The 27,544-nt window shown below is 43.1% G+C and overlaps 1 protein-coding gene across 2 annotated transcripts in view; it reads right to left on the reverse strand.

Annotated features, from left to right (window-relative positions):
* Window positions 1-7,716: 7,716 nt before the first annotated feature.
* The window catches only part of LGR5 (leucine rich repeat containing G protein-coupled receptor 5), a 120,027-nt gene continuing 100,199 nt past the window's right edge, over window positions 7,717-27,544 (reverse strand). Inside the window, exons 9-18 of one of the 2 annotated variants that reach the window (XM_058557627.1) lie at window positions 24,496-24,567; window positions 24,278-24,346; window positions 24,078-24,149; window positions 20,829-20,894; window positions 19,834-19,905; window positions 15,288-15,359; window positions 14,364-14,489; window positions 13,226-13,371; window positions 11,265-11,348; window positions 7,717-10,265 (exon numbers count right to left, since the gene is read on the reverse strand). In XM_058557627.1, coding sequence (XP_058413610.1) covers window positions 9,226-10,265; window positions 11,265-11,348; window positions 13,226-13,371; window positions 14,364-14,489; window positions 15,288-15,359; window positions 19,834-19,905; window positions 20,829-20,894; window positions 24,078-24,149; window positions 24,278-24,346; window positions 24,496-24,567 — 1,819 coding nt within the window. In that variant the 3' untranslated portion in view covers window positions 7,717-9,225. The remainder of the gene's footprint in view (window positions 10,266-11,264; window positions 11,349-13,225; window positions 13,372-14,363; window positions 14,490-15,287; window positions 15,360-19,833; window positions 19,906-20,828; window positions 20,895-24,077; window positions 24,150-24,277; window positions 24,347-24,495; window positions 24,568-27,544) is intronic. The other variant, XM_058557628.1, reaches the window with a different exon arrangement.

Raw genomic sequence — 27,544 nt, forward strand, 5'->3', positions numbered from 1 at the left:
GGAAAGAGACAGCAGCAGAAAGAACAGACTTCAAACCTTAGCGAGTTTATATTGTTTCATCAGTAGTTTGAGGGAAGAATTAGAGTCAAGAGCTGGAGAAACCAAGAGACTTGCTTGGTATTCCACAGCAGGTCTCTAAGAAGGGGCTTGAAGTCCCAAGTCTTAATCCTTCATCATCACTGCACAGACTGACCAAACGCCTATCACTCACGACCACAGTTATGTGCTCCACTTTTCAGGGTATTGATTTAAGATCTCACCGCCTTCCCCAGCAATTTCCTAAATCTCTAAAATTCCTTCTATAATTCTGACACCAATTCTGATGTGTGGGGTTCTTTCCCCACACCAACAATTTCCCCCTCTGTTCAGATGCCAATTGCAAGTCCCAGGTTGTTACCTGTGCTTCTGACAAATTGGCTATAGATGGGATGTTCCAAAGACACCCCTCCTTGGGTTTGATTAATTTGCTAGAGTGGCTTACAGAACTCAGAGAAACATTTTACTTACTAGATTACCAGTTTATTACAAAAGGAACAGCCAGATGGAAGAGATGCATAGGGCAAGGTGAGGGGAAAGTATGCACAGTTTCCATGCGCTCTCAGAGGGCACCACTCTCCCCAAATCTCCATGTGTTCACCAACTCAGAAGCTCTCCAAACTCCATCCTTTTGGGTTTTTATGGAGGCTTTGTTACCGCCCGGGGAGGCGGGGGGGTCGTTTGCCCACCACAAGACACGCCAACAGTCAAGAGGCAAGGAGGTAGGAGAGAAAGGATTTTATTACAGCTTGCTAGCAAGGGGGAAGATGGCCCACTAATGTCCGAAAGAACCATCTTATAGAACAAAGACCACAGGCCAGTTATACAGGGGGCTGGTCTCCAGATGGGGGAGGCAGCTGGTCTTAGTTCCTGATAGTCTTTTGTTTTACTTGCTATTCATCAGAGACCGGCGCAATGCCCTATACTCCCAGTCTTTCAGTTGTCATTGATGATGGCTATCAGCATAGACTGTCTGCCCAGGAGTCACCACATTCCTAAGGATCACAAAAGAACAAAGTTATCAATTTATAGTAGCTGGGAGGGGCCGTAAAATCCACAGAGCATGTCTGGGTTAGTTAATCAGATGTCATTCAAAGTTGCACTATGGTTTCTTTTCCACAATGTGGCTTCCCTTACGTCAACCTTGTGTTGAGCTGGTATCAGCTTCATCACATCAGCATGATTGATTAAATCATTGGCCATTGATGATTGAACTCAATCTCCAGCCCCTCTCCCCTCCCAAGATGTCAGGAGGTTGGAGGGTGGGGACTGAAAGTTCCAACCTTCTAATCACAGGGTCGGGTCCCCTGGCAAGCAGCCTCCATCTTTAGGTGACCTGGGGGCTTCCCAAAAGTCACCTCATTAACAACAAAAGACACCTTACTGCCTCTCTCACTTAGGAAATTCCAAGGGTTTTAGGAGCTCTGTGCCTAGAACAGGGACCAAGACAAAAAATGTGTTTCTTATTATAAATCACAGTATCACACCTTCCAAGAAGACTAACACAAGAATTCATCTGGAACACTGAAAGCCATTATTTGGTCTAGCTTCTCACTCAATGTGGTGGACTTTCTTTGGTATCCAACACATATAGTGACTGAACCTTGCTTAGATTAAGCCCAACTCTGTCTCCTTAATTATTCACCAATTGGTTCTTCTCTGAAAGAGTAACTTGTGCCATTAAATAAAACCCAAGTTTTAATCCTGGCTCCTCATCTTTGACCTTGGGGAGTAACTTTTCACTCTGACTCTGTTTCTTCATTTGCAAAGTCAGGTCCTGCTTTGCTTACATCACAGGGTTGTCGGGAAAGGGGAAGAAGACAGTAACCATTTACTAGACGTCTACCACGTGCCAGGTGCTGTGATGAACACCGTATACACGCCGAGCTATTAACACTCCCCACCCTGTCACCATACACGTCCCCGCCGGGCCGACACGTACTCCTGACAGAGAACCTGAGCTTCGCCCACACCTGACACCTTCCTTCCGCCTGAGAGACACCGCCACTGCACACCGCTCCACCCGCCCCCCGCCCCCCGCCCCCTGCCGGGAGCCGCGCCTGCGCAGAGGGGCGCGAGCGACCGGAAGTTGCCTCTGCTGCTTCGCACGCGGTCTCCCCCTGCGGCCTTGCTAGACGCTCTTGGTGCCGTGTGCAAAGGAGTACGGAGGACTGCGCATGCACCCACTGTCCCCGGAACTCGCCCTTTTCCCGGAGCCCTGAGGACGCCACGGCACCTTGCCCTTTAGCAGTTCCCCATTTCCCTGTCTTTGGCGGGTGCTCCAGGGCACGAGCTCTCGTCTCCATTCCTTGATCCGGAATGAAGCTTCTGCTCTGCTGGTGCCCGCTCGTTCTCTGGGCACGAGCGGCTCCGGCGAAGGACCCAGTGCGGGTCCGCGGCCCCTTGAGGCTCGGTGACAGTCCTGAGAGGCTGGCGATGTGATTCCCGTTGTACCGAGGAGAAGGCTGAGGCTGAGCCACACTGAGCACCCTCCCAGGTAGCCAGAGACCGAGGACCGGAGGCAGGCTCGGGGCTCAGCCGTCCCCGCTGGCCGCTGTGCGCTGGGCCCGAGAAAGCACGCCGTGCAGCCGGTTATCCGCACACGTCGCGTGTCGCGGTAGCCTCCTCTCGTCCAGGGGAAGCACTCTCAGTCCCTCCGAGTGTCCTCTGATGAGCTGTCATTTCCCCACATGGGAGTCACTGTCCTCACGGAGGAGCGCGTTCTCACCCTCCACGTGGGATGCAGGAACCAGAGCAGGAGTCGCGTCCTGGCGTGCAGGGAGGGAAAGCCCGGACGCCACTCGGCTCTCCAGCCGTCAGACGTGTTTGCTAAGTTTCTGAATACAGATGAGCTAAAGCTTTGTTGTCACCCTACCCACTGGCTTCAATGGTCAGACATGCTGGAACTGGTGCTGATGTCACCCAGGGAAGTCTCCAAAACTTTGTCCGTGTCTAATGCTTTGGAGTTTTTTGTTGTTGTTGTTTTTGTTGGGGTCATAATAGTTAATAATATTGTGAAATATTAGTTGTACATTATTGTTTGTCAGTCACCATATAAATGAGGCCCTTCACCCCTTGTGCCCACCCCCCAATCTACTTCCCCCTGGTAACCACCAAACTGTTCTCTCTGGCCATGTGTTAGTTTATATTCCACATATGAGTGAAATCATGTGGTGGTTGTCTTTCTCTGTCTGGCTTATTTCGCTTAACATAATATCCTCCAGGTCCATCCCTGTAGTTGCAAATAGGACGATTTTGTCTTTTATATGGCTGACTAGTATTCCACTGTATATAGATACCACAACTTCTTTATCCCATCATCAGTCAGTGGACACCTGGGTTGCTTCCACTTCCCGACTATAGTGAATAATGCTGCAATGAACATAGGGGTGCATAAGTCTCTTTGGATTGGTGATTTCAAGTTCTTTGGATAAATACCCAGTAGTGGGATAGCTGGGTCCTATGGTATTTCTATTTTTAATATTTTGAGGAATCTCCATACTGTTTTCCATAGAGGCTGTGCCAGTCTGCATTGCCACCAAGAGTATATGAGGGGTCTCATTTCTCCACAACCTCTCCAACATGTTATTTTTTGTCTTGGCGATTATAGCCATTCTCATAGGTGTAAGGTGATATCTTAGTGTAGTTTTGATTTGCATTTCCCTGATGATTAGTGATGTTGAACATATTTTCATGTACCTATTGGCCATCTGTATATCTTCCTTGGAAAAACATCTGTTCATTTCCTCTGCCTATTTTTTGATTGGGTTGTTTGTTTTTTGTTGTTCAGTTGTGTGAGTTCTTTATATATTATGGAGATTAACCCCTTGCAAATATTTTCTTCCAGCTGGTGGGTTGTCTTTTCATTTTGATCCTGGTTTACTTTGCCTTGCAGAAGCTCTTTAGTCTGGTGAAGACTCACTTATTTGTTTTTTCTTTTTTTTCCCTTGTCCGAGTAGACATGGAATTTGAAAAGATCCTTCTAAGACGGATGTCAAAGAGTGTACTGCCTATATTTTCTTCTAGGAGTTTTATAGTTTCAGGTCTTACCTTCAAGTCTTTGATCCATTTTGAGTTAATTTTTATGTATGGTGTAAGATAATGGTCTACTTTCATTCTTTTCCATGTGGCTGTCCAGTTTTCCCAACACCATTTATTGAAGAGACTTTCCTTTCTCTGTTGTATGTTCTTAGCTCCTTTGTTGAAGATTAGCTGTCCGTAGATGTGTGGGTTTATTTCTGGGCTTTCAATTCTGTTCCATTGATCTGTGTGTCTGTTTTTGTACCAGTACCATGCTGTTTTGATTATTATAGCTTTGTAGTATATTTTGAAGTCAGGGATTGTGATGCCTCCAGCCTTGTTCTTTTTCCTCAAGATTGCTTTAGCTATTCGTGGTCTTTTGTTGCCCCATATGAATTTTCTAATGCTTTAAGTTGTACTTGCATATAGGAACCAAGGCAGAACATTGCCAGATGGCCAAACAGCAGAACCGGTCCAAACCAGAAAGCTCCAAGATGGTGATGGGGTGCCGTGCACAAAAGGTGCCATGTGCAAGAAGGGAAGGTCTGCAAATGCCCCAAATGCCCCCACCCCGATCAGACGTGGAGACCCCTCCCCCTTCACATCCGATAAGAACCTGCTCACCTTCCCTTTGGGGAGAAGGTGTTTAGAGCACGTGCTCTGCCTGCTCCATTCATTCATCAATGAGCAAAGTTTCTGCTCTGCTATTCTGAACCTGGTCTCGTTCTATTGGCACGAGCGGCTCTGGGCAAAAGGACCCACATGCAGGTCACTGGTCTCTTAGGGCTGGGTGACAGTGAGATGAATCAGTCAGTGTAGACTCTGAGTTCAACATCTTTAGAATTGTCTGTAAGAGGACATGGAGACAGGGGTATTGTTACAGAGCCCCTGACCACTCCACCTGCAAGGAAAAGCTACCGTAAGCTAACTGCATTTTAGGGCCTCTGTGAGCTGAGAGAGAAAACTGTCAGTGTTTAGTGGCCTGGAGAGAGATATTTTCTTTTACCTACATAGTTGAACTTGAAACCACAGGACCAGGAACAGAATTTGCCACCCCAAAATATGCCTCTTAGGCATATGGGCTATTTTGAGCTGATGATTATTAAAAAACAGCAGCCATGGGGAAAGCTCTGAAAACCTAGTAGAAGTTACCCTTTTGTAAGGGAAATGTATATTTTTACAAGAGAAATCTCCATTTGTAAGGGTGCCTCCATCTCTGTGCCTGGAGGCGGTTGACTCAATCTCTAGAAACTTACCAATGGAGAAGGCAATGACTTAAATCTGCCTAACAACCATACCCTTGTTTACTGTGCTTTTCCTGGTAACCTCCCATAACTGACCCCATCGTAACAACAGAATGTTAAAGTTATTTTTCAGGGGCTGCGCGCCACCCTGGAGCATGCATGGAAGAGAAAATGTTGATCGGCCAATTGAAACTCATCCTGCCAGCCCTTCCACATACCTGCCGGCCCTCCCTGATCCCTTAAACCTTACCCCAAACCTTGGATGGTGAGACAGATTTGAGAGCCTGACCTGTCTCCTTGCTGATCGACTGTGCAATAAAGCCTTTCTTCCCTCAAAGACCAGTGTGCCACGGTGTCGGCTTCTGCGTGCATCGAGTGGCAAGCCGTTGCTCAGTAACAAACTGTAAAATAAAATTTCCAAATGCTGAAGCATATCAGCGGAGCCAGTGTGATCACAATGAGCAGATCTCTGTATCTAGGACTTATTCTCCTAGAATAAGTCCTATTCTATGGGCCCCTGGGCTAAATGTAATGATAAGATTAACAAAAAAGCAAGACATTGTTATTTTTTCAGAGCTTTCCTGGTTCTAAACGAACAGGGTGTTGCTAATTTATTATCTTTTACTACCTTGTTTTTCTATTTTTGGCCAAAATGAGAGGAAAAGATGTTTTGTATTTCATATAAGAATGATTTTCTCCAGTAACAGTTGTGAGAAAAAATTATGTGCAATAACAGCCACCTAATATATTTTTATATTAAAATGTACTCAAGACAGGTGACATGTGAATAGAGGGACTAAAAATGATGAGTTTACTGATGTAAGTGCTTGAATGCTACAGCAAGGGTAGCTCCTTCTTGAGTAAGATCTGAGAGAAGAGGTGCCTTCCAGAGGCCTTTCTTGAGCTGTGTCTACAGTGACCAGCCCCTCCTGTCCATCTCCCCAGCTCCACTCCCTTCCTTCACGTTTCTGTCAGACATCTCCTTGTTCGTATTTGCTTCTTGTGCATCTCTCCTCCACAGGAATGCAAATTCCAGACCTTGTTTTGACATCCCGTGCATGGAACACTGTGCATGTAGTCAATATTTGTTGAATGAATGAATCCATTTTTGAAAACATGACATTGCCAACCACTTACTCTTAGCCTACCAGTTGATGTTCTTTTGATTTGTTTCTTGTTTTTGCTGTTGTTCAGTCTGTCAATGGTTTATTATATCTTTTCTCCTCCTCATTGTAGATTTATTTGTGGATATAATTCCAGTCATTCTAATTTACGGTATTATAGTGGAAAGGCATTTATTAGACACTTAATTGAGCAGTGTTTGGTGTGAGGTGTCTTATAACAAGGTTTTGCTAATAAAGTACTAGAGCTTGTGGGTTTTTAAAGAAATAAATTAGAGTGGATTTTTTTTTTTTTAATTATATCACTGACACGTGTTTTCTTGAGTGGGAGAGAAAAGGGTGGGCTGCCAGAACTTGTTCCTGACTCTGGCCACGCAGAGCCAGTATGCTGAGAAGAAAGACTGAGATCCATTGCTCTAGAGGCAACTTTGTCTCTCCTGCCTGGGCTAGGAGGAGTGAGATTGTTATAGCCCTGGTTTCAGCTGAAGACAAACCGAGCCATGGGATACCTGTTAACTCCGTTAGGTTGAAAACTGGGGCGGTATCTGACGCATGGGTGGGAAACTCAGTGCCAGGGACCCTGGGAGTTCTCAGTAAATAGGGGTGGATCTTAGCAATAATGCTGGGTCTCCAACCAATACCCGATGGTTTCATTTTACAACGTGTATGGGGAGAGCAGGAATCATGGCTGAAGCTCAGAGGGTCTGGCACAAGGTGTTTAGAAAAATCATTTTATTTCTTATGTTTTGGGCATGGGAACTAAAGGGGAACAGTGTATTTCTTTGTGCCTTGGGAATCACATAACCTCACATCTTGGCTTTGACATGGTTGTGAAATATATTTTCTATATATGAGGAATTTATAGAAAACTCATGTTCATGTTGAATAATTTTAAGATTGATTAGTTATTTATACATTTCTTTCTAATTGTGTTTTTGATTTTTTTTTCTTTTTACCTTGCAAAAGAAGTAGGTTTTGGCCATAAAAATCCAAACTATCACTGGGGACAATAAACTTCACGAATGTCATGACAAAATGGCTTATCAGTAGTAGTTAAAACAATCCAGGAATTGGTAAAGATATTTTCAGTTGTTCTTGTGAAAGAGTTGCTTCTTAACAGAAATCCAAAATATGTAAAATATTGAAGTACAAATACTTAGCAAATGTACTTACACACCAAAAATTAAAAACATTTAGGAGACTATATATTTGCCTAAGGACTCAATGAAAGACTTGAAAATGTTTTGTTCTATAGTCACACATTTCATTACAAATTTCTTTTATTTTGTATCCAATAGAAAAGCAAGTTTGGAATCTATTTACAAGTACTGTACATTTACATATATTACACACAATTAATGAATTTTAAGAAAATAGGCAGAGAAACACAATATATATGGAAGAATATGCCACTGTACATGGTTTATTATCATGGTCCTTAGTGTTACTGAATCTTTACTGTAGTAATAAATACAGTTCTGTATTTACACATCTTATAAAACATCTCATAAATGCATTTTTTTCAATTCCAAGTTAAAACATCTGATCAAAATAAACATGCTTATACAAAAATAAATCTACTAACAGTCTTTTGCTTTGGATGCATTGAAGCTAATGTAGTAAAACAGAAGTTAGAATTCATCCTTTGACCTTCAGTATTTAATAATTTCACCTCTTCAAATGCCTAACATACGTATTAAATGAGGAATAAGCAGAGAAGTCGTGTTCCTGACATCAAGTGGGTTGACACAGCTAAAACCACGCTAACTAAACAGCGTTACATGTTACCGAGTCTGCTGAGTCCAAAGTGGCTTCAGACATTGTTGCTACTAGAGACACACGTGTGAGAAGTTATGTCGTGTCTGCATTTGATCATTACCTTAAGATGCACATCAGTTTGAATCAACTGATAAGAATTCCTGCGAAAAATGTGCTCTCACCCAGAAAAAAAAAATCCCAGATTGCCGACCATCTTTTCTAGGTGCATCCATTGCCTGCAATGGACTTTTCTTCTGAGCTCTGGGCACCAAGGAGTTAAAAATGAATTCGCTATGGCAAAGCTCACCTGTTCATGATTGCCTTCATGGCAATTTAAGAGTTTAAGTTCATTTTCCTTTCTAAATATTTGTAAGCAGTTTTATTCCACTGAGGGTGGAACCATCTAGTACTGAAACATTAAATCCGGCATCTCTAAAAATGACATGACTATGAATTAATTAATAGTGCCTTACATTACCCATTCACAGGGGACTGGTGACCTGGCGGGGCAAAGTAGGGGAGGACTAACACACATCCACCTGGTCATTAGAATGAACTCCCACCTTCACAGCCTCTACCGAGTAACGGAGGCCACTTAAAACTCTTGTTTTCCTAATACCTCCAACCATCTTTTAAGGGGTTTTCTGGTTTAAAATCCCTTTTGTAAGCAAGTGGTCCCCCTGCCCCAAATCATTAGATTGGTGAGCTTAAAAAGAATTGAAATGAAATCATGGAGAATCTTTTTTGAACATTTCCATCTGCTTTTTTAAAATCTAGCTTACCTAAATAGTGTGACTGATCCATCTCTCAGCTGAACGAATTTGACGAGCAGCATTTAGACTTATTTTTCACTCTCTAGTATCAGTACGTTTTCAGCTTTTCACACTGAGATTTTAAAAGAAGTCAAGTTTCAACCGAGCACTTTTTGTTACTGTTCAGCTGTACTCAATCTCACATTTTTGGATTTTCGATTTTTGAAAACTTTCTCTCACATATTAATTAGAGACATGGGACGAATGCCACAGACGAATGACGACAGCTTTCAGTCACTGGATGTGCTGGTGGAGCCGGGGGCTGGGAGGCAGGTCGCAGGCTGCACGGGCTCTGGGGAAGGTCACCAGGGCTTGGGTGGAGTCACAGGACCGTTTCTCGACATCCTCCGAGTTAACAGACATCAGGCTTGGGTGTTGTGATCTTGTCCAGAAGTAGGTGTGCTTTCCCAGGCTCCCCAGATCCTCCTTAAAATGGGGATTGAAGAGGATGTACAGAAGGGGGTTCAGGCAGGCAGGAAGTGGGACAATCACCAGAAGGATAAACTTAATGACTTCAGGACTGACAAAGGTGAGGTTTAGTAAAGAGGAGAAGGGCAAGAAAGCCACGGGGCAGTAGAGGACACAGTTGGTGAAGAGCACGAGAGCCACGTGCTTCACCATGGGGCAGTCCCAGACGCTCCCCAGGTCGCCCTTGTCCAGGCCGCAGTAGAGCCAGGTGTAGGCCACGGTCATCACGAGGAAGCAGAGGGAGTTGAGCAAGACGAGGGTCACCATGTAGCCCGTGGTGCCGGGCTCCCCGAAGGGCAGTGGCAGGCAGAGCGGCGATGTGCTGTACTCACGGCCACCCAGCAGGGGAACTGAGGCCAGGGCCAGGGCCAGGGCGGCACACAGCAAAATGATGGCTTTCAGGCTGGAAAAGGGGGTTTTCCTTTCAAAGTTTGCAGAGCATTTCACAGAGAACCCACGCTCCAGGGCTGCCAGAGTAAGCAGGAAAACAGATAATTCCGAAGCAAAAATGGACAAAAAACCGACGACTTGGCAACCGACGCCCTGCTCCCACCGTGCACCATGCTGAGCAAAGCTGCCGAAGGTGACCGCGTCCACGCCAGCCAGCACCGCGCTGCAGACCCCCATGAGCATGTTCATGGCAGCTATTAACCCAATTAGCAGTTTTATGGAGGAAAGGCACAGAGGAGCTCTGAACACCGTCGAAGTCACCAAGGCATTACAAGTAACGGCCAAAACCGCGATGGTCCACACTCCAGTTCTGATCAGCCAGCTACCCAACAGGGATTCGCAGAGTTTGAAGGGGCCTGGAAGTCCAAGGAAGAAGAAGACTGGGTATCAAATTAGGGTTTACAACTTTTGCCAAATTACAAAAATTTTGCCAAATTTTTGTTTCTCTTATTAGGACACCAAGAGACAGGGGCCACTAAGAGCCACGGTTCACAGTCCCCTTGCGGCTCGCTCCACTTCCTTCAGCCACTGTCCTTGTCGCCTCAGGTCCTCAGCAACACTGACTGGGTGAGTGCACCAGGTGCACACAAATAATGGAGACGGGGAACTTAAACCACTTGATTAAGGTCCCCCAAATACAGCAGCGTTGGGGCCACATAAGATCTCCTGGGCTTTTCATTATATTTTTTCAGGATGCTTCAAAAAGATCCTGTAAGCAGAGAAGGAGAATCCCAGGGAAACAGTCCATAATATCAGGAGAGGAAGGAAGGGTAGTGTGAAGGTGCATGTCATCAGGTTCAGACTGACATCTGGTGTTTGGGAGCAGGGGACAATCTAACCGTTGAAAATAAAACATCAACCCTTCTCAGTCGTCATTTTTTTCAACTGGCCCATCCTGTTTCTGGGAATGGGACAAAAAAATTAAGTGAAGTCAATATATATAGACATTTTTTTACTTATCTGTATAAACTATTATTTGCTTTAACCAAATACCTATTTAGAGAAGAGTTAAAAGAAATCACTTTCAGTGATTCAGTAATCAGTGATTACATGAAGCAAGACGGTGGCATACTAGTTCAGGCTAAATTGCTAATATTATTTTAAAAATTATATATGCTTTTAACTACATGATTGATTCTTTACTTTCCATTAATCTGAATCAAAAGTCTCCCACAAAAATCCTATTTATGAATGGAGACCAACTCCAGGGAACGAACATTTGTATTTTAAAGGTGCCCATGGGGAGGGACACTGACGAGCTGAAAAGGTGGCACAGATTTTGCTTTGAAGGTCAGCCAAAATGTCACTGAGTCAGTGGTGGTCCTGCTGCCCAGGCCGTTCTGATGCTTCCTCACCTGGGGAAGGCGAGCACTGCACCGGATGAAGGGCTTTCAGGTCTTCCTCCAAGTCAAGCAGGAAATCTTCAAGATCACGCTCATCTGCAGGAACCAGAAGGCCTGGAATGATGAGTTCTGCTTCTCTTCTCAGGGACCAAGTCCCAGGGAGGAGAGTCCTGGACTGCCCTCGAGACACAAAGTGTCCCAATGGGACGGAAGGTCAGACACCCCACTTTTCCCTGGGCTCTGGCTTTCTTGCAAGTCTATTATAGAGTAGACCTTGGATGTTCTCCTCAAGCTGCTCTGTGACATAGCATTCCAGCAGAACCGGGAGAAAGGCAAGAACCTGACTCCCAGTCACAGCATCTAAGGTGCCTCATTCTGTTCTTGTTTCCTGGAGCTCCCGGTGGCTCCAAATTGCACTGACCTAAATCAGAGAGAGGCTATGGGCTCTCCATTCAGCGGAAGAGCCACTTCATCCAATTTTCCAACACTTGGATAGCTACAGTGCACATGTTCTGGGCTGTGTTCTCCAAGCACAAGAGGGAGAATCAGGTAGAGCAAGTTTCCATCTTTTCTGGAGAATTCTGCTTAAAGAGAACAAATCAAGCAACTACTCGGTGCTTGTTGTCCATGAAACAGGAGTTTTGTGACTTGACACAGGAAGGTGCTGATTTAATTGGTCTGTGTGGGGCTTGGGAATCAGTATTTTTTAAACGCTTCCATGTGATTCCAATATGTGGCCCAGGGTTGGGAATAACTGCCCTTGAAATAAACCCCATGAAGAACCTCGTCCCTCTTGTTCCCTGTGTACCCCCAGGGCCCAGAACAGTGCCTGGCACAGAGCATGACTTGAATTGGTGGTTTGTTGTTTTTTTTGAGTGAATAATATAGTAGAAATTAGGGTGGATGAGGCAGGAAGAGCAAAAACTAAAGCAAGAGCCAGAGTAAGACACATCCTGCGCCTGAAACCAAAAGCCAAGACATCAGCTCCTCAAACCGACCGTGTGCAGGAGAAACGTTCCACGATGTGCACACAGACCAGGAGTCAACACGTGGCTGGGCCCCGAAGGAAGGAAGGCCAGTCTGTTCAGACTCTGTGCAGACCTGCAAGGCTGGCAGGGAAAGGACGGGGGCTGCCTGGAGCACCGCCCCACCTCACAGGTGTGGTCTGAGGCGCTGCTGTCTGAGTCAGGTCCCACTTCAAGGAAAGCCGTCTCCACAGACATTATCTCATTTCACCTTCCTGACGGACACCCCCGTGGGGCCAGGACGGGAGGACATTTTAGAATTAGTTGGATAAGAAGCTGGATTCTGCAGCCCTTCTGCTGAAATACAGAGGCACCTAAGACGCCTATGTCCTCCACTGCCCCCAGGCCATAAGAATAAAAATGGATTCTATCTTCTGGAGAAAAAAGCTCAGAAGCATATTTGAAAAGGGATCCACAGGGATGGGGCCCTTTTAAAAGTGTATGGACACACTGATATTAATATTAATAACTACTCCTGAGGACAATATATGCCAAGGGGGATCTAATTATAAACATAAATATTAGGAATTCACTTACAGAAAAGAGGAAGTTTTAGAATGAATCTGGAAGGAGAGTTCTCTTTCTCTAGAGTCTTTTTTTTTAAAGATTTTATTTATTTATTTTTCCCCCAAAGCCCCAGTAGATAGTTGTATGTCATAGCTGCACATCCTTCTAGTTGCTGTATGTGGGACGCGGCCTCAGCATGGCCGGAGAAGCGGTGCATCGGTGCGCGCCTGGGATCCGAACCCGGGCCGCCGGCAGTGGAGCGCGCGCACTTAACCCCTAAGCCACGGGGCCGGCCCTCTCTAGAGTCTTTAAACAGTGGGATCGACTCCCGGCTTGCTGGGGTGGTTACACGGGGACTTGTCTGGAGTTGAGATGATCTGTTTGATAACTTTTCAAGACCCTTCCAGACACAGTTTCACCCCGTGACAGAGCAGGTCTTACCTTGGACTTGAAACATTCCAGCATCCTTCTTATGAAGGTCATCTGTGCTGCTGTTGTCACCCTTATTCCTCGGACTGGAAATTTTGTAGCCGTTCTCACAGGCCCCAAATGCGCAGCATTGGTAAGCATAAGGCATTTCTATAACCCTTTGAATGAACAAAACCAAACAAAACACACTTGAAGAAATAGGTTGTTAAATACAGTGTTCATCTTCTCTCACTCAATAATTCTGCCTGTGGATTTTAGCCTTAATAAATAATCTAAAATATTAACTATGTGCATAAAGATGTTCATTACAGTGCTATTTTTAACAACAATGGAGTTATTAAAAATTATTGCTATGAAATGTTGATAATTGCTGAGGCTGAGGATGGGTGTATATTATTTTCTCTACTTTTGTGTTTGAAAATTTTCATAAGAAAAGGGTTAAAAATGACTGCTAGGAAAATTGTAGCACCATTAAAAAATGCTTATGGTATGATAGAATGCTAAGTGATGAAAACATGATATGTTTGTATACATACTGTGATACATTGGAAACAAAGTCTGGAAGGAAATAACATAAAAAGTTGTTTAGGGGATGTTTTTAGATTTTTTTTTCTCTCTTCTACTTTCCAAACTCTCTTTTGGGGTTATGGTTTTAAAAATATGTAAAAAGTACTGTGGTTTAAAATATATATATGTTTGTATATATCATCTTTCAAGGAACTTCTTGATTGATAATAAGCAAAACAGGTTTTAAAGAGCATTACTTCCTCAAATAAATATCAATTCAGTACATTTTATTAGAACATACACACAAGCTAGATGAATTTAAAAATGTAAACAGGAGTCCAATAATGTTATAACGTTATTTAATTACATGTCCTAGTTTATATCCATGGATCAATGGTTTTCAAACTCTTTCCATGAACCCTCTGACTCTGAGAGGCATCTTTGAGAAAGAAGGAAAATGTGCTCAGGGGGACACATCCCTGCTCAGGGCTTGTCCTAACAAGGCCCCAGGGGTGGGGACTTGAGGGCATGAAATGCAATTCAGAAGAGTCCCATGACCTCATAAATTTTGAAAACTACTATAACACGTCTATTATTTCACATGACCACAAATGTATCTTATTAGTTTTAACGACAAACTCACTTGAGTTCTGGAAAGTTTTCAGATGATATCAAGCCCTGTAAGGCATGATTTCCTGTTAATTTTAAGTGAGTTAAACCATGTAACCCCGTTACGGGAAAGGACGACAGGAGGTTGGACGATAGGTCCCTGCAAAACATCAAACAACAATGGCTTTTAGTCTGTGTTAGCATAAAACGTTTATATTAAAAAAGCAACCTAAAGATTATTAAAATGCTCCATAAAACTTGTAAGCAGGGTCCTGACTCTTATTGGTAAAAGTAACCATTTTGGTTTTAGCTCCTGACAACTTTTCTATTTACAATCAGAATTGCAGGGGGAAAAATGTTTTAATCACATCCACACTGTAATTTCTACATTCAGCTTAATTTTGCCAGGTGGAGACATCTAAAACCAAATGCAAGGTGCTAGATCTAATTGGAAAAATGATGCTGACTGGATTCAGTTAGGGGTGAGGGGGAGACGCTGTCGGGGTTTATTCCCTTCCTTCTCTTCTTAACTTCTGTCTGACCAACTTCTTCTTTCTCTCTGAGACAAGGGAGAGGGGAGAGGAAGGAGCAAGAGGTGGAAAGGGGAGGAAAACAAGGACAAGACGCTTTTCTACCAGTCAAGACGGCGAACTATAACGTGCAAGCCCTTTAGAACTGACTGACATCTCACTCCGCTCCTCCTGACTGCTCAGCAACACGGGAACTCTCGTCTCAATAACCAGAGCCGGCTGTCGCCCAGATCTCCAGCTATGCAGGTGAGGGCCCTCGTGGCCTTGGAGGTAGGCTCCTCTCTCCTCTGACAGCTCTACTGTTGGAGGACACTGCGCGCTAGCCATTCTGTGCACTGCAGGCTTCCTCAGCAAAACCAACGTTTCTATTAATTAGAAGGCCCACAATTATTACAAGACATACCATAGACAAGCATTGAAATACTCACAGCTTTCTGAGAGATGGCAAAGTAGAAAATGCGTTGGGATGAATAATGACAATTTTATTCCAAGCTAAATTTCTATTAAAAAAAAAAGAAACACAAGTGAGAGGATTATATAAAAAAGAAGACTGTGTGAAGTTTTACCATATATATGCATTATTCTACCAAAATTTAATTTCCATTCAGGACACGAACAATTAGCATATCAAATCATCCTTTAGATAAAGATACTGGTAGATAAAATGACTAAAGACAAGGGGCTGGCCCAGTGGCGTAGTGGTTAAGTTCACGTGCTCCACTTTGGTGGTCCAGGGTTCTCAGGTTTGGATCCCAGACTCTGTGTACCACTCATCAAGCCATGCTGTGGTGGCGTCCCATATACAAAATAGAGGAAGATGGGCACAGATGTTAGCTCATCTAACTAATCTAAGATTAGTTGGCTAATCTTCCTCAGCAAAAAACAAAAAAAAAAAGACTAAAGAGAAAACTTAAATCAACTTTGTTTAAATTAATCAAGGAAAAATCATTCAGATGGATATTTTAGTTTTTATTCTGTTTTTACTAAAAAGTTGACTTTAACATGGTTGTAAAATTTTATTAGGGCATTTCTAAGATGAGTGGGGGTAGAGGAAGTGGAAAGAGTCAGGAACTTCTGAGGTTTTTCCTCTGACAAGCAACTAAATTTAAGAGATAAAACACCCCTGGATATGTAATGCAACTCAGCAAGACTCTGTGTACATTGCTATGTATGTCAGGCTCCAAGAGAAACACAGAGAAGCTTTCAAAAAAATTCTCAGTAAAAGAGATGGACATTTAAATTCTTAACTGGGAAATGAATTAAAAAGGGGCTAACGTTTGTTGGAAATAAAATCCTTTGATAACAAAGAAAATCTACACTTTATGCAGAAAAAAATTCACTCAACACACACAAGTAATGAAATGTAGATAATTTAGCAGGAATAAGAACTTCCACATTTCAAAAAGGGAGCAATGAACTTAAAATTTTTATTTTTAAAATGTGTAACTAATCAGGGTAACTAAAATGTAGACATTTCAATAAATTGAAAGTGATCACAGTTGACTTTTTTCTAGCACAGATAAGTGATTTATTTATGATATTGGGCCCCCTGAGTTACCCTGGACAAGTGGTATTCATAGATTATTTATATTCTCATTAAAAAGGCTCCCTGAATTGGGGAAACAGGAAGGCTTTTTATTTTGCCCTTTCATTGATCTCAGAACAGAAGAAGATTCCAGCTAACAAGGGGAAGAAATGGCATGGAAGGGGCGGGAAGGCCACAAACAGCGGTTTCGAAATTGAGCAAGGAGATAGTCTTCTCTGAGCTGCTCGTAAAACACGTGTCCAGGGAGGGAGGCAAGTCCTACCTCCTGTCCAAGTCTCTGCACAGCTTTAAGTAGAACGTGGTACCCCGTGAGCCTCACAGACGGACTATCAGGAATGTGCCAAGTCCTGCCATGGGTTTTATAACGCTATGACTGAGATTTAAGTAAATATGGGAGAGTTTGTATGTCACAGGACTGTCATTCCATTCCTTTTCGTGAGCCTGTGTGCTAGAATCCTCCCAGCAGCCCCGGAGGAGCCATTTCCACTCTCCTGCCCTGCTCTGCACCTGCGGCAGACCCGCTGTGTCCCCAGGGCTCTCTGCTATTCTTGGCAGAATTCCCAGGGGAAGCCCCAGAGGAGAAAGAGCTTGGGCCCTTGTGGTCTGCTCCTCCTCTGTTCTGGAATCCCGTCTCTGGCGGCAGCTGCACACTTTCTCAACCACGGCATCCCCTGTCCGTGCCTCAGCTCCTCCTGGGTTTTGAGAACACAGTTCCTCCGTTTGTCTGTTCAGCCCCAGTCATGTCGCTGATTTCTGAACACCCAGCCTTGCTTGCTCCCGGCTAACACCTATGTAAGTGTCTCTTCATTTGAACCATCTGGCGTGAATTCTGTTCCTTGCCAGGACCCTCACTGATACACCCTAAAAGGATACACACTTGTTCTAATAATGACAACAACAACAATAATGATGATACTATTGTATATTGACTATGTGTCAGGTATGGTTATGAGTTTTTTTACATGGATTATCTCATAACCTCAACACAACCTAAGATGTAAGTATTATCATTAGCCTCATTTTACTGCAAGGAATGAAGCACAGAGTAATCTCAGGAGCTGGGATTCAAACCCAAGCAGACCAACTTCAGAGTCCCTGATCTTTTGCTGAGAACCTGTTTGGAATTCTTAAGTAAATAATGAGAGACCACTAAACTAGACTCTGGAGATAAGAAGATGGAAAAGTTCTTATCGTTTTCAGGGATGGCACAGTCTACCTGACGGCAGTGCTGAGTGTTGAGTTCTATAGCAGAGAATGTGCAAAGCACATCAGAATGGAGTGGGCTCCAGACAAGAGATCTTGTTCTTTTGGGATGGAGAGGGGGCAAGTTAAGAGTGCGGAGGAATCAATGAGTAACAGGCCCAGGAGAAACAGTGGCCCATGTGACAGGGTCTGGGAACGCGGTAAGAGGCTGTACCAGGAGGTTGGAATCAGAGTTTGAAGGGCAGTGCTGGGAAGTTTGGTCGGGATCTTGAAGACAATAGGAGAATAACAGAAGAGTTTGAAGCAGGGAAGTAATATGATTAGATTTCTATTTAAGAAAGATTCTCTTTGGAGAATGAAATGAATGGGTAGAGACTGATGGTGGAAAGACTGGTTAGGAGGAGGAGGACAGTGATGAGATGAATGGGTAGAGACTGATGGTGGAATGACTGGTTAGGAGGAGGAGGACGGTGATGAGATGAATGGGTAGAGACTGATGGTGGAAGGACTGGTTAGGAGGAGGAGGACGGTGATGAGATGAATGGGTAGAGACTGATGGTGGAAGGACTGGTTAGGAGGAGGAGGACGGTGATGAGATGAATGGGTAGAGACTGACGGTGGAAGGAGTGGTTAGGAGGAGGAGGACGGTGATGAGATGAATGGGTAGAGACTGACGGTGGAAGGACTGGTTAGGAGGAGGAGGATGGTGTTGAGACGAATGGGTAGAGACCGCTGGTGTAAGGACTGCTTAGGAGGAGGAGGATGGTGGTGAGACGAATGGGTAGAGACCGCTGGTGTAAGGACTGCTTAGGAGGAGGAGGATGGTGGTGAGACGAATGGGTAGAGACCGCTGGTGTAAGGACTGCTTAGGAGGAGGATGATGGTGATCCAGGTGCGTGAGTCATGGGCCTGTGGTAGGAGCGTGGATGAACTGGAGTTGGCAGAGTTTGGTGAGTGACTGGATGTGAGGTCTCAGGGGCAGGAGGAATTCAGGGGACTCAGACATGTGGCCTTCAGAGTCTGTGTCTATTCTTTTGGTATCTTTAGAGGTCAGCTTTTTATTTCATACTATACATATATATTTATATTTGGTGAGAACATGTAAGTTCTGCTCTCTTAGCAAATTTCAATTATACAATACAGTGTTATCAATTATATCTTCCTTTTAAAATAGAACTGACTTTGGAAAAAGCCAGAACTCCAACCTAGTGATAAGGCAGGTAATGAAATAGGTAATGTATTTTTGTTTCATATTTATTTAAAAAAGTCAAAGAACTTCACAAGCTGATTTAAAACAAAAGTAAGGAAAGGGCAACACAATTCAGAACAAGATGGTTTTCAAGCTAAATTTTTGGGAGAAGATGATTCTTAAAGGTAAATTTAAAATGTTTTGAGGTATTAATGGTATTATTTTACAAGAGTATAGTCTCAAGTATTAAATAAAACTTCAGGAAAGAAACGATTTTTAACAAAATATACCAGAATTTAAACATTATATATAGTCATCATTTATCAAAACTACATTGAAATTCAGTTTCAAGATGGAAAAGTTCTAACTGTCACAAAAAAAATCTGTCACCAAGGTTTTCTTTCTTCATTTATGGTTAATATATGGTGTTTTCATAAAATGGAAATCATAAAATGGAATTAAATATTTACAAATCTTAGTTGTCTGAGCAACACAAGCATTTTCCAGGACAGCTGTGCCCAAGCCATAGTGTACTTGTTACAATGCAGGTTCTCAGGCCCCGCTCCAGAGATTGTCACTGGGGAGTGAGGGTGAGGGCCTGGAGTCTGCACCTCCTACAGATGGAGTCTAGAGCCCCCAGGTGATTCTCAGGCACTTTGAGATGCATGCTGAAACACTGTTTAACCAGGAAAGGAACACGGGCAGGAAGAGTGGCATGGTCACCGTCTTGCATGGAAAACGCCCCGCCAATTCCGGGCTGCGGGCAGAAGCACATTTTGTACGCTGACCAGCAGCTTGGCTTCCTTCCTCTGTATGGAAGTTTCATGTCTGCTGACTGGCGGAAAGCAGACTGTAAATTTACTACTTTTGAATTTATTCCTGGAAATTATCACAAGCAAAATATTTGCCTTTTCATAGCAAATATGTGCACAAAGGCCCAACAATACACGTATACAGTGAAAAGAAAATACCAGGAGAAGATCCAAGAGAGAAAGAAAGCGCTCCATGTGGGGAGGTGCTGGGAGGCAGTACTCACAGAGATCGGAGGCCAGGCAACTGCTGGAAAGTGTCGACTTTAATTTCACAGATTTCATTATGTCGCAGGTCTCTGAAATGACAGTTCCAAAGATTGATTTCAAAGTCACTGGTTTCAAAGATTAGTCCTCAGAGAACTTGAACACAAAGGGACACGTGACTGCAACTATCAAGTGACTGTTGTTAAAAATTTTTTGTTTAAAAAAGAATATTACAATTTACACACTTAAATAAGTATTGCCTCTCTTTCAAGCACCTAGTTACTTTGGGTGGATCTAAAACCATATTCCAAATGCCACCACCATTCAAAGACTCTGAGGACGCCTCTCCTGGCTCTGCCTTTCAGCCTTTCTTGTGTTCTCTGAGGGTCTTCAGGAGCCTCAAATCCTTACCTTCTAAAGATGGATTTGCTTTTTTTCTCCCTTAATTGCCCAAAGGCATTCAGAGAAAAATTAAGTGGGAAAGGATAGATGGTTAATATTGTTTTGATCAAAACTGAAGTATGATTTTTTATAGCAATAAGGCTGATGTTTTGTGGAGGGGGCAATTTTAAGAGAAGAACTCTAAAATGTTTCATGTGTAAGTAGCATCAATGGTACCTCAAATATGACAAATGTGGCACCTCCTCTAAAGATGATTATTGTGAAACAAACATACCAACAAATTCAAGTCCCTCCATATTCAAAAATAACACCACTCACTGGATGTGTAAGTTTAGAAATTCCAAAGCTCAAACAAACCCAGTTCGTTATTACACCAAGTTAGAAAAAAGAAAGCAAATACATAGTAAATGCTTTACTTATAGTAAATGCATAGTAAAATAATATTATCTATGTTTTCCAGCTTTATGGCCATCCTATACGATCACACCATGTGTACAAAAGGGAGAGCATCACATATCTCCCAGGGAGCCTCAGGGTGAGGACCAGTGACCCTGGAAACGTGAGTTTGGGCCTTGCGTTCTGCTGGGCAACTCAGAGACTCTCACAGACGTACATTTTCTGAAGCTTTTGGCAGACTGAAAAACTGGGTAAATCTTCTAGCAAGTTGTAAGATAGATCTCTGAAAAACAGAAGGTACAAAAGGGAAGATCTGTTACATACTAATCACGAGGAAACAAGCCTTCCCCTCCATGAGGACACAGCTCCCACAGGCCGGCTCGGGCCGCCTCCCAGCCCCACGGGGCAGGCAGCGACATCACTATTGGGTTAAGCAGCAGATTCCAGTGTTTATTGAAATGTAACTGTTATACGTCTTTAATTGATTTAACTAACTTACTTAATGAATTTATTTATATTTTGTTAGTGATCTACAATGTTCTAGCTGTTATCTTACTGAAATGAGTACAAATTAAATTAAAAATTGTGCCTCTGTTTCTAAGAGCTGCTTTATCTCTATAGCTAAGAGAATCACTTTGGTTCTTTTCTAATCAACTAAAAAAAACCCCAACAACTATTCAAAACATAGCACTGACTTTGAAATTAATCACTACAAGGGGGAAAAAAATCTAAGAAAGTCTTCAGTCAAAACTCAACAAATTACAGAACAACAAAAACATCTGGACATATTTATAGTATAGTATAACTAATCTAAAACAAGCCATGGTAATTTGCAGAAAGCTTAAAAAAGAAAGCTCATAGATAAAGTAACATAGATATATATAAAAAACCTTCTCTCATATTTTAAAAGTTATCAGCTAGTCAACTAACACATTTTCATGCCTGAGTCTAATTCTTTTTTTTTTTTTGTGGGCAGATTAGCCCTGAGCTAACATCTGTTGCCAAACCTCCTCTTTTTGCTGAGGAAGACTGGCCCTGGGCTAACATCTGTGCTCATCTTCCTCTACTTTATATGGGATGCCACCACAGCATAGCTTGACAAGCCATGTGTAGGTCCGAGCCCAGGATCCGAACCTGCAAACCCTGGGCTGCCAAAGTGGAGCTCGAGAACTTAACCACTATGCCACTGGGCCAGCCCCTATGATTCTAATTCTTAAAAACAGATCACCAGTAGGCAACTGAAAAATCCATACTGTTTCTAAGAGGCCTTTAAATTATTTTATTCTTGTAATTGATCACTTTATCCTATATTTATTGAATAAATGGAATTTTTAGAGAAATACAGTTCATTTACTACACATAAATAGTCCAGATGAAGTGGTTTGCAAATAGAAATTTTTAGTTTATAGTAGAGGTTTGAAAGACCAAACCAAACCAAACCAAAAACAAAAAAACAAAACCAGACCCCACACCTCTGCACAAGTACACCTGAATAATAATATGGTGTGCATTTTTGAAAAGCAGTGAATGTGATAAAAATGGATACACATATTATCAAAGCTGATGATAATTTGGTTCACTTATCTTCACAGATTGCAAGAGGACAAATCCTTCCTGTGTACCTCTTAGCAAGGAGTACATAACACCTTCTTCTACATAATGTAAAGACAGTGTCGCCTTCTACCTACCTTCTACCTCCTGATTTTCGTGGCTAACATTGATCAAGCACTTCTTATGCAGACACACCATGTTTACAGCTTTACCTGAATCATTTCATTTAATCCTTGTGGTCACCTTTATGACACACTTTGATTATCCCCATACAAAGTGAAATGACTTGCCTAAGATCTCCAGCTCATTAGTGGGGAAAGCCACACACAGCCAAGTAATTCCCAGGGAGGTGAAGCAACGTGGGGGCAAAACCAGTCAAACACAGTGAACTTCCTCATGTAACAAGTACTCAGTGGATGACTCAGCCAAAGGAGGGGCTTCCCAGACCGGAGCATCAGTAGTAGAGGGCAGGGCCCTGGGTTCTGCTACTTCAGCTAATTCTACTTGGTTGATACACTGGCCAGAGTTGGTGTCTCTCTCAGCTCTCTCCTTAAACGAGAAGAGCCTGCTTTGCTGACCTTGCAGGGCTGTTGTGAAGAACAAATCAATAGTACAGGTTGAAGTACTTTGAAAACAGCAAGATACTGCCCTGCCATTAACGTATTTGTGTTCTGTCAGGCCTTTCACTTGAGGAAAGAATAATGGTATAGAGGAAGCGAGAGAGAAGATGCTCAGAGCTAACACTGCCCAAGAGTTTCCAAAGTTCCAGGTGCTGGTGTGAGTTTCTGACATGTGGTAACTCATTTAATCCTCAGGAAGATCCTCTGAAGGACGTGGCTACATGTTTATTTTACAGATTGGGAAATGGAGCCCCGGAAGGGATAAATAACTTGTTCAAGATCCTGAGCTGCTGCACAGGGAGGATGCACGTGACCCAGAAACACAGGCCCCAGAGCCTTGCCCTTGACCAGTTTGCCAGCCAGCCTCCATGTGTGCAGTTCTCGACCTGGGCGGCTCACACCGTCACATCCTGGAGACAGATGCCATTTAAATACTGGCTCCCTACTTATTAGTTACAGTTGTGAAATCCTAGTCATGTTACTGAACCAGTTTCCTCAAGAAATGAGGATAATTGTACCTCTTCTGGGTGTGGTGGGCAGATTCTAAGATGGCCCCCAAGATTTCCACCTCCTGGTCTACATACACTTTCTCCCAGTTATTCAGCAAATTGCTGCATTTGAATTCGGACTGCGCTACTTTCCTGCAGTGTGGCGAGGGACTGTGGGTCCTCTCATTAAGTCCCAACAATGCTGAGAGGATGATAATGGGGTGGAGAGGCAGAGGAGGGAGAGGCTTGAAAACGGAAGGTCAAAACGAGGCCCTTCTAATTCCTATAAACTACTTTCCATAACACATGGGAAAGGCAGAGAGGAAAAGCTCCTCATCAACAGAAATAACACATGCAGGCTGCCTAACCATTAGACGAAACATGAGAACTTGGCACCCACAGCTACACTGGAACAGTGTCTGGTCCCTTTATCAAGGTTGTATGGGTCTGATAACTTCATTTTTTATTTTGGCATCCATATTGGATTTTTAATCCACTGTTATTTTTTTCGGCTCTGCGAAGCTTTTAGAGGGGGAAAGGAAGTTATTTTGGCTTCACCGTATCCATTTTCTGAAAGGAAACGTGTGCCAGTTGAGATTCTGATGGGAGGCTGTTTCAGACTTGGAAACAAGGGTCACTGCGCCATGACAGGTCACCTCAGAGAGCCGTCTCCCCGGCCCAAGGGGCAGAGGAGGCCTGACCTCCTGGAGCCCTTTCTAAAGGGTCACTGAAATAAAGTCTGCCCTTTCACCCCAAATGGAAGTCGCCTGTTTGTTCACACAACATCACTGCCTCACTGACACGCACAGCACTTGGAGGTTAGGGAACTGGTTGCAGACGGCTTGAGGGAGAGACGAGATCTGTGCTCCAGTCACCGTCCTGTGGAAACACAAACCAGACATCACTCTTGTGCTCAGGCTCACACAGCGACACACTTGAGGTTACAGCTGTCAGGCTTTAAGGGAAGTGCATGTTCTGGGCAGTCAAGAGCCTGCTCAGGTACCTACAGACTCTCCAGGCCCCCAGTTCCAGTCAAATCAGGAAACTCAGTTATCTGTGAGGCACCATTCAAAGTCCTAGAAGGAGGGTACATGAACATTACTTGGAGAAGATTCTAGAAAGGGGCAATTGTTATTGCCATTTTCAAAGCGCTTCCATTTATAATATCCATTTGGCTTTTACAGCAACCCTACAAGGGGAAAGTATCTACGAGATAAAAACTTACAGTGTTCTTAGTTCAGGTAAATGTTGAAAAGCGGATCTTCCAACCAGCTGGATGGGGTTGTCATAGAAATGTCTGAAAAAATCGAAACACCAATGTGTAAGCATAAGACTTGAATGACAAATGAATATCTGTTCAAAATTCCAACATGCACATTAAACGTATTTATGTAATTTTGATTATACTATTCCTGATTACTTGGTTTCAGGCAAACCTCAAAAGTGTTTTAACTCACATCGTGAGACTTTTGGTAAGAAATCCATACTATATAAAATTGAAAATTTCTGACAGCAAGGTAGATATGAGAGAGAGTTACTAAGGAGGAAAGCAAGTGAACTGAGTGTAGTTATACTTAGAAATATTCCTCTGCCTCCAATATCTGTGGAATAGCCACTGAGTTGCAAAAAGGTAATTCAAGGTGCTGGCAATTGTATCATTAATTAAAGAAATGAAGCTCTATATATCTACATGAAGGTTATATTCCAGTCAAATCTTATCATAACATATACAAGGAACTTTTCAAATTATTTGAGAGGAAATAAACTATTTTGAGTTTTTGGTAACATTAGAATTTTTTTTTTGAATAAATTATTGCTCTAAAAGATCAGACATTATTAGAGTTTATAAAAATATTTTGTTTTACAGGTGTTTTCAATGTAATGGCATTTGAACTGCCTGGTCAATGGGACCCCCCAAATAGTTCTGAGCTGAGATATCCCCCTAGTTCAATGAAATTCAACAAATATTTATTGGTGTCTACTGTGCTCAAAGTATGAGGGTAGGTGCTGTGGGGACTTGAGACTGACTCAAAAAGGAAGCTGTCGCTGGGTGTCTACCATGTGCCTGGCATTACGGTAGATGCTGGGGTTTGAAGAAGAATGAGAAAATGTCCCTGCCCTAAAGAAGCTTGGAATCAGCTGGGAGAAAACACATAAATAAGAGTGTACCACTTTCTAGTTGACAAAGGATTTTCATATATGTAGCTCACCTCATCCACCCAACAACTTTATAAGATCCATAGAGTAGACAATTAAATACTGTTTTCCTCATTTTTGGAGGAAGACACTGAGGCTCAGATACTTTGGCAAGTTCATTACCTCCCAGGGCTTCAATTTTCTAATTTGTTAAACTGAGATGATAATACTTAGCTGGAGGTTGTGTATGCGTGGGAAGAGCTAATGCAGGTGTAACATCTGGCTCAGTGCTGGGGTACAGTCGTCACCCCACAAACCTGACTCCTCTCTGTACTCCTACCCTCTGCCTCTTCTTTTCCCTTGGATTAAACAATTGGTAAGAGAAAGAGCTAGCTGGCATATAGGTCTTATGATTAAAAAGCAGAGTTTTCCTCATAACGAATATGACATTATCCCTTGTCTACACTACATGCCTGTGTGTGTATGTAACTGTGTTCACATCCATGTACGTATATATGCACACTGGCCAGAGATGAATGCACATGCTGTGTACAGAAGGCACAAGTATCAGATCAAATAGGATCTGTAGGGCTGGTTCTCAGGGGAGAGTTCTCTTGTGAGCTCAAGCAAAACTTCACTGAAATGTCATGTGAAATGGATCCTGGCAAACAGAATTTCAACAAGCACAGTGAGGGGATGGAATCACAAGAGCAGAGGAAATAAAGAAAGAGCTTTCTTCTATGCATAGCTTAGTCGGTCTGGGTTACAGCACAGAGTCATTGAGGAGAGCTTGGGGAACTGGTTGGGAGGGTTGGCTTGGAATGTGGAAGGCTGTGAACGTCAGAGTTTGTATTTAATGTAAACAGACAGTCCTGAGTCTCTGTATGTTTCACAGCAAGAGACAATATGAATGCTGTGATTCAAGGGTGATGACTCTGATAGTGGTAGAAGCAGGGAGATGAGCCTGAGGTTGTAAAAATCTAGAGGTAATGGGAGCAGAGAGGCTGGTGGCAGAGGGGATGAAGAGAAGTTATGGATAGGGTGGGGACTACAGAGGTAGACAGGAGGCCTAGGGAGCCAATGGGACATGGGAGACGTTCTCAGAAACTAGGATTCAGGGGGCATGGGTCGGGGCAGCAGTGACAAGAGATAGAAACAGAGTCAGGAGCAAGGAGAGGAGAATTTCAGGGAGAAAACAGTCAACACCATCAAATACTGGATAGAAGTGCTCATAAATATTGGGGCTGTGAGTCCCCCTCAAGGGGTATTAGCATGTCAAATGAGTGATGAAGAAAACCAGTCCCCCACTTCAAGGACCAAGGAGCAGAGGTAATGCCATTTGCCAACTTCTCAACATGTAGGTACTTTCTAACAAGGACTCATGTTTATTGGCAACAAACTTTAAAACCCTTAGTTTGCCAACATACTGCCAGAACATTTCAGAAATGATGAATGGCATTTGTTTTCAGGCATCAGGGCTAATGGGGACTCCAGCTCATTTGTGACAAATGCTACACAGTTCCAGAAAGCCTCGATCAGGTTGGCACAGGACGAATATCTGCAAGAAGTGCCCAGAGTCACCTTCAGTAGCTGTGCTTACTCTCTTCCCCACAGTTGAGACGCTTCACCCACGACCTGGGGCCACACTGTGCCCCAAACCCACCAGTTGTCCTCATTAAGAGCAGCCACATGCTTACATCTTTTCATCATCCTGTACGTCTACATAGGATCCATTTTCCATTTGTGCTCTCTATTTCATGCCATTATGGCATATAAATCCTCATAGACACCTTTCCAGAATATATGCACCTTCTAGTATTACACCCTAGTTTGTATAAGTGTGACTCAATGCTTGGGCTTAATAATGAAGGATTTAGAGACTTAGCATAAAACAGAATTCCCCTCATCTCCCGCTGTGCCCCCACGCTTATCTAGGCTGTAAAAGACTCTGTATATAGTTATTCATTTATTTTTATTTCAGCTTTATTGAGGTGTAATTGATGTACAAAATTGTAAGATATTTAAAGTGTACATTGTGGCGATTTGATGTCTGTACACATTGTGAAAGGATGCCCCAATCTAGTTAACTAACACATCCATCACCTCACAGATTTACCTTTTTTATTTTGGTGAGAACC

Source organism: Diceros bicornis, chromosome 17, assembly GCF_020826845.1.
Source record: "Diceros bicornis minor isolate mBicDic1 chromosome 17, mDicBic1.mat.cur, whole genome shotgun sequence".
Classification (NCBI taxonomy): domain Eukaryota; kingdom Metazoa; phylum Chordata; class Mammalia; order Perissodactyla; family Rhinocerotidae; genus Diceros; species Diceros bicornis.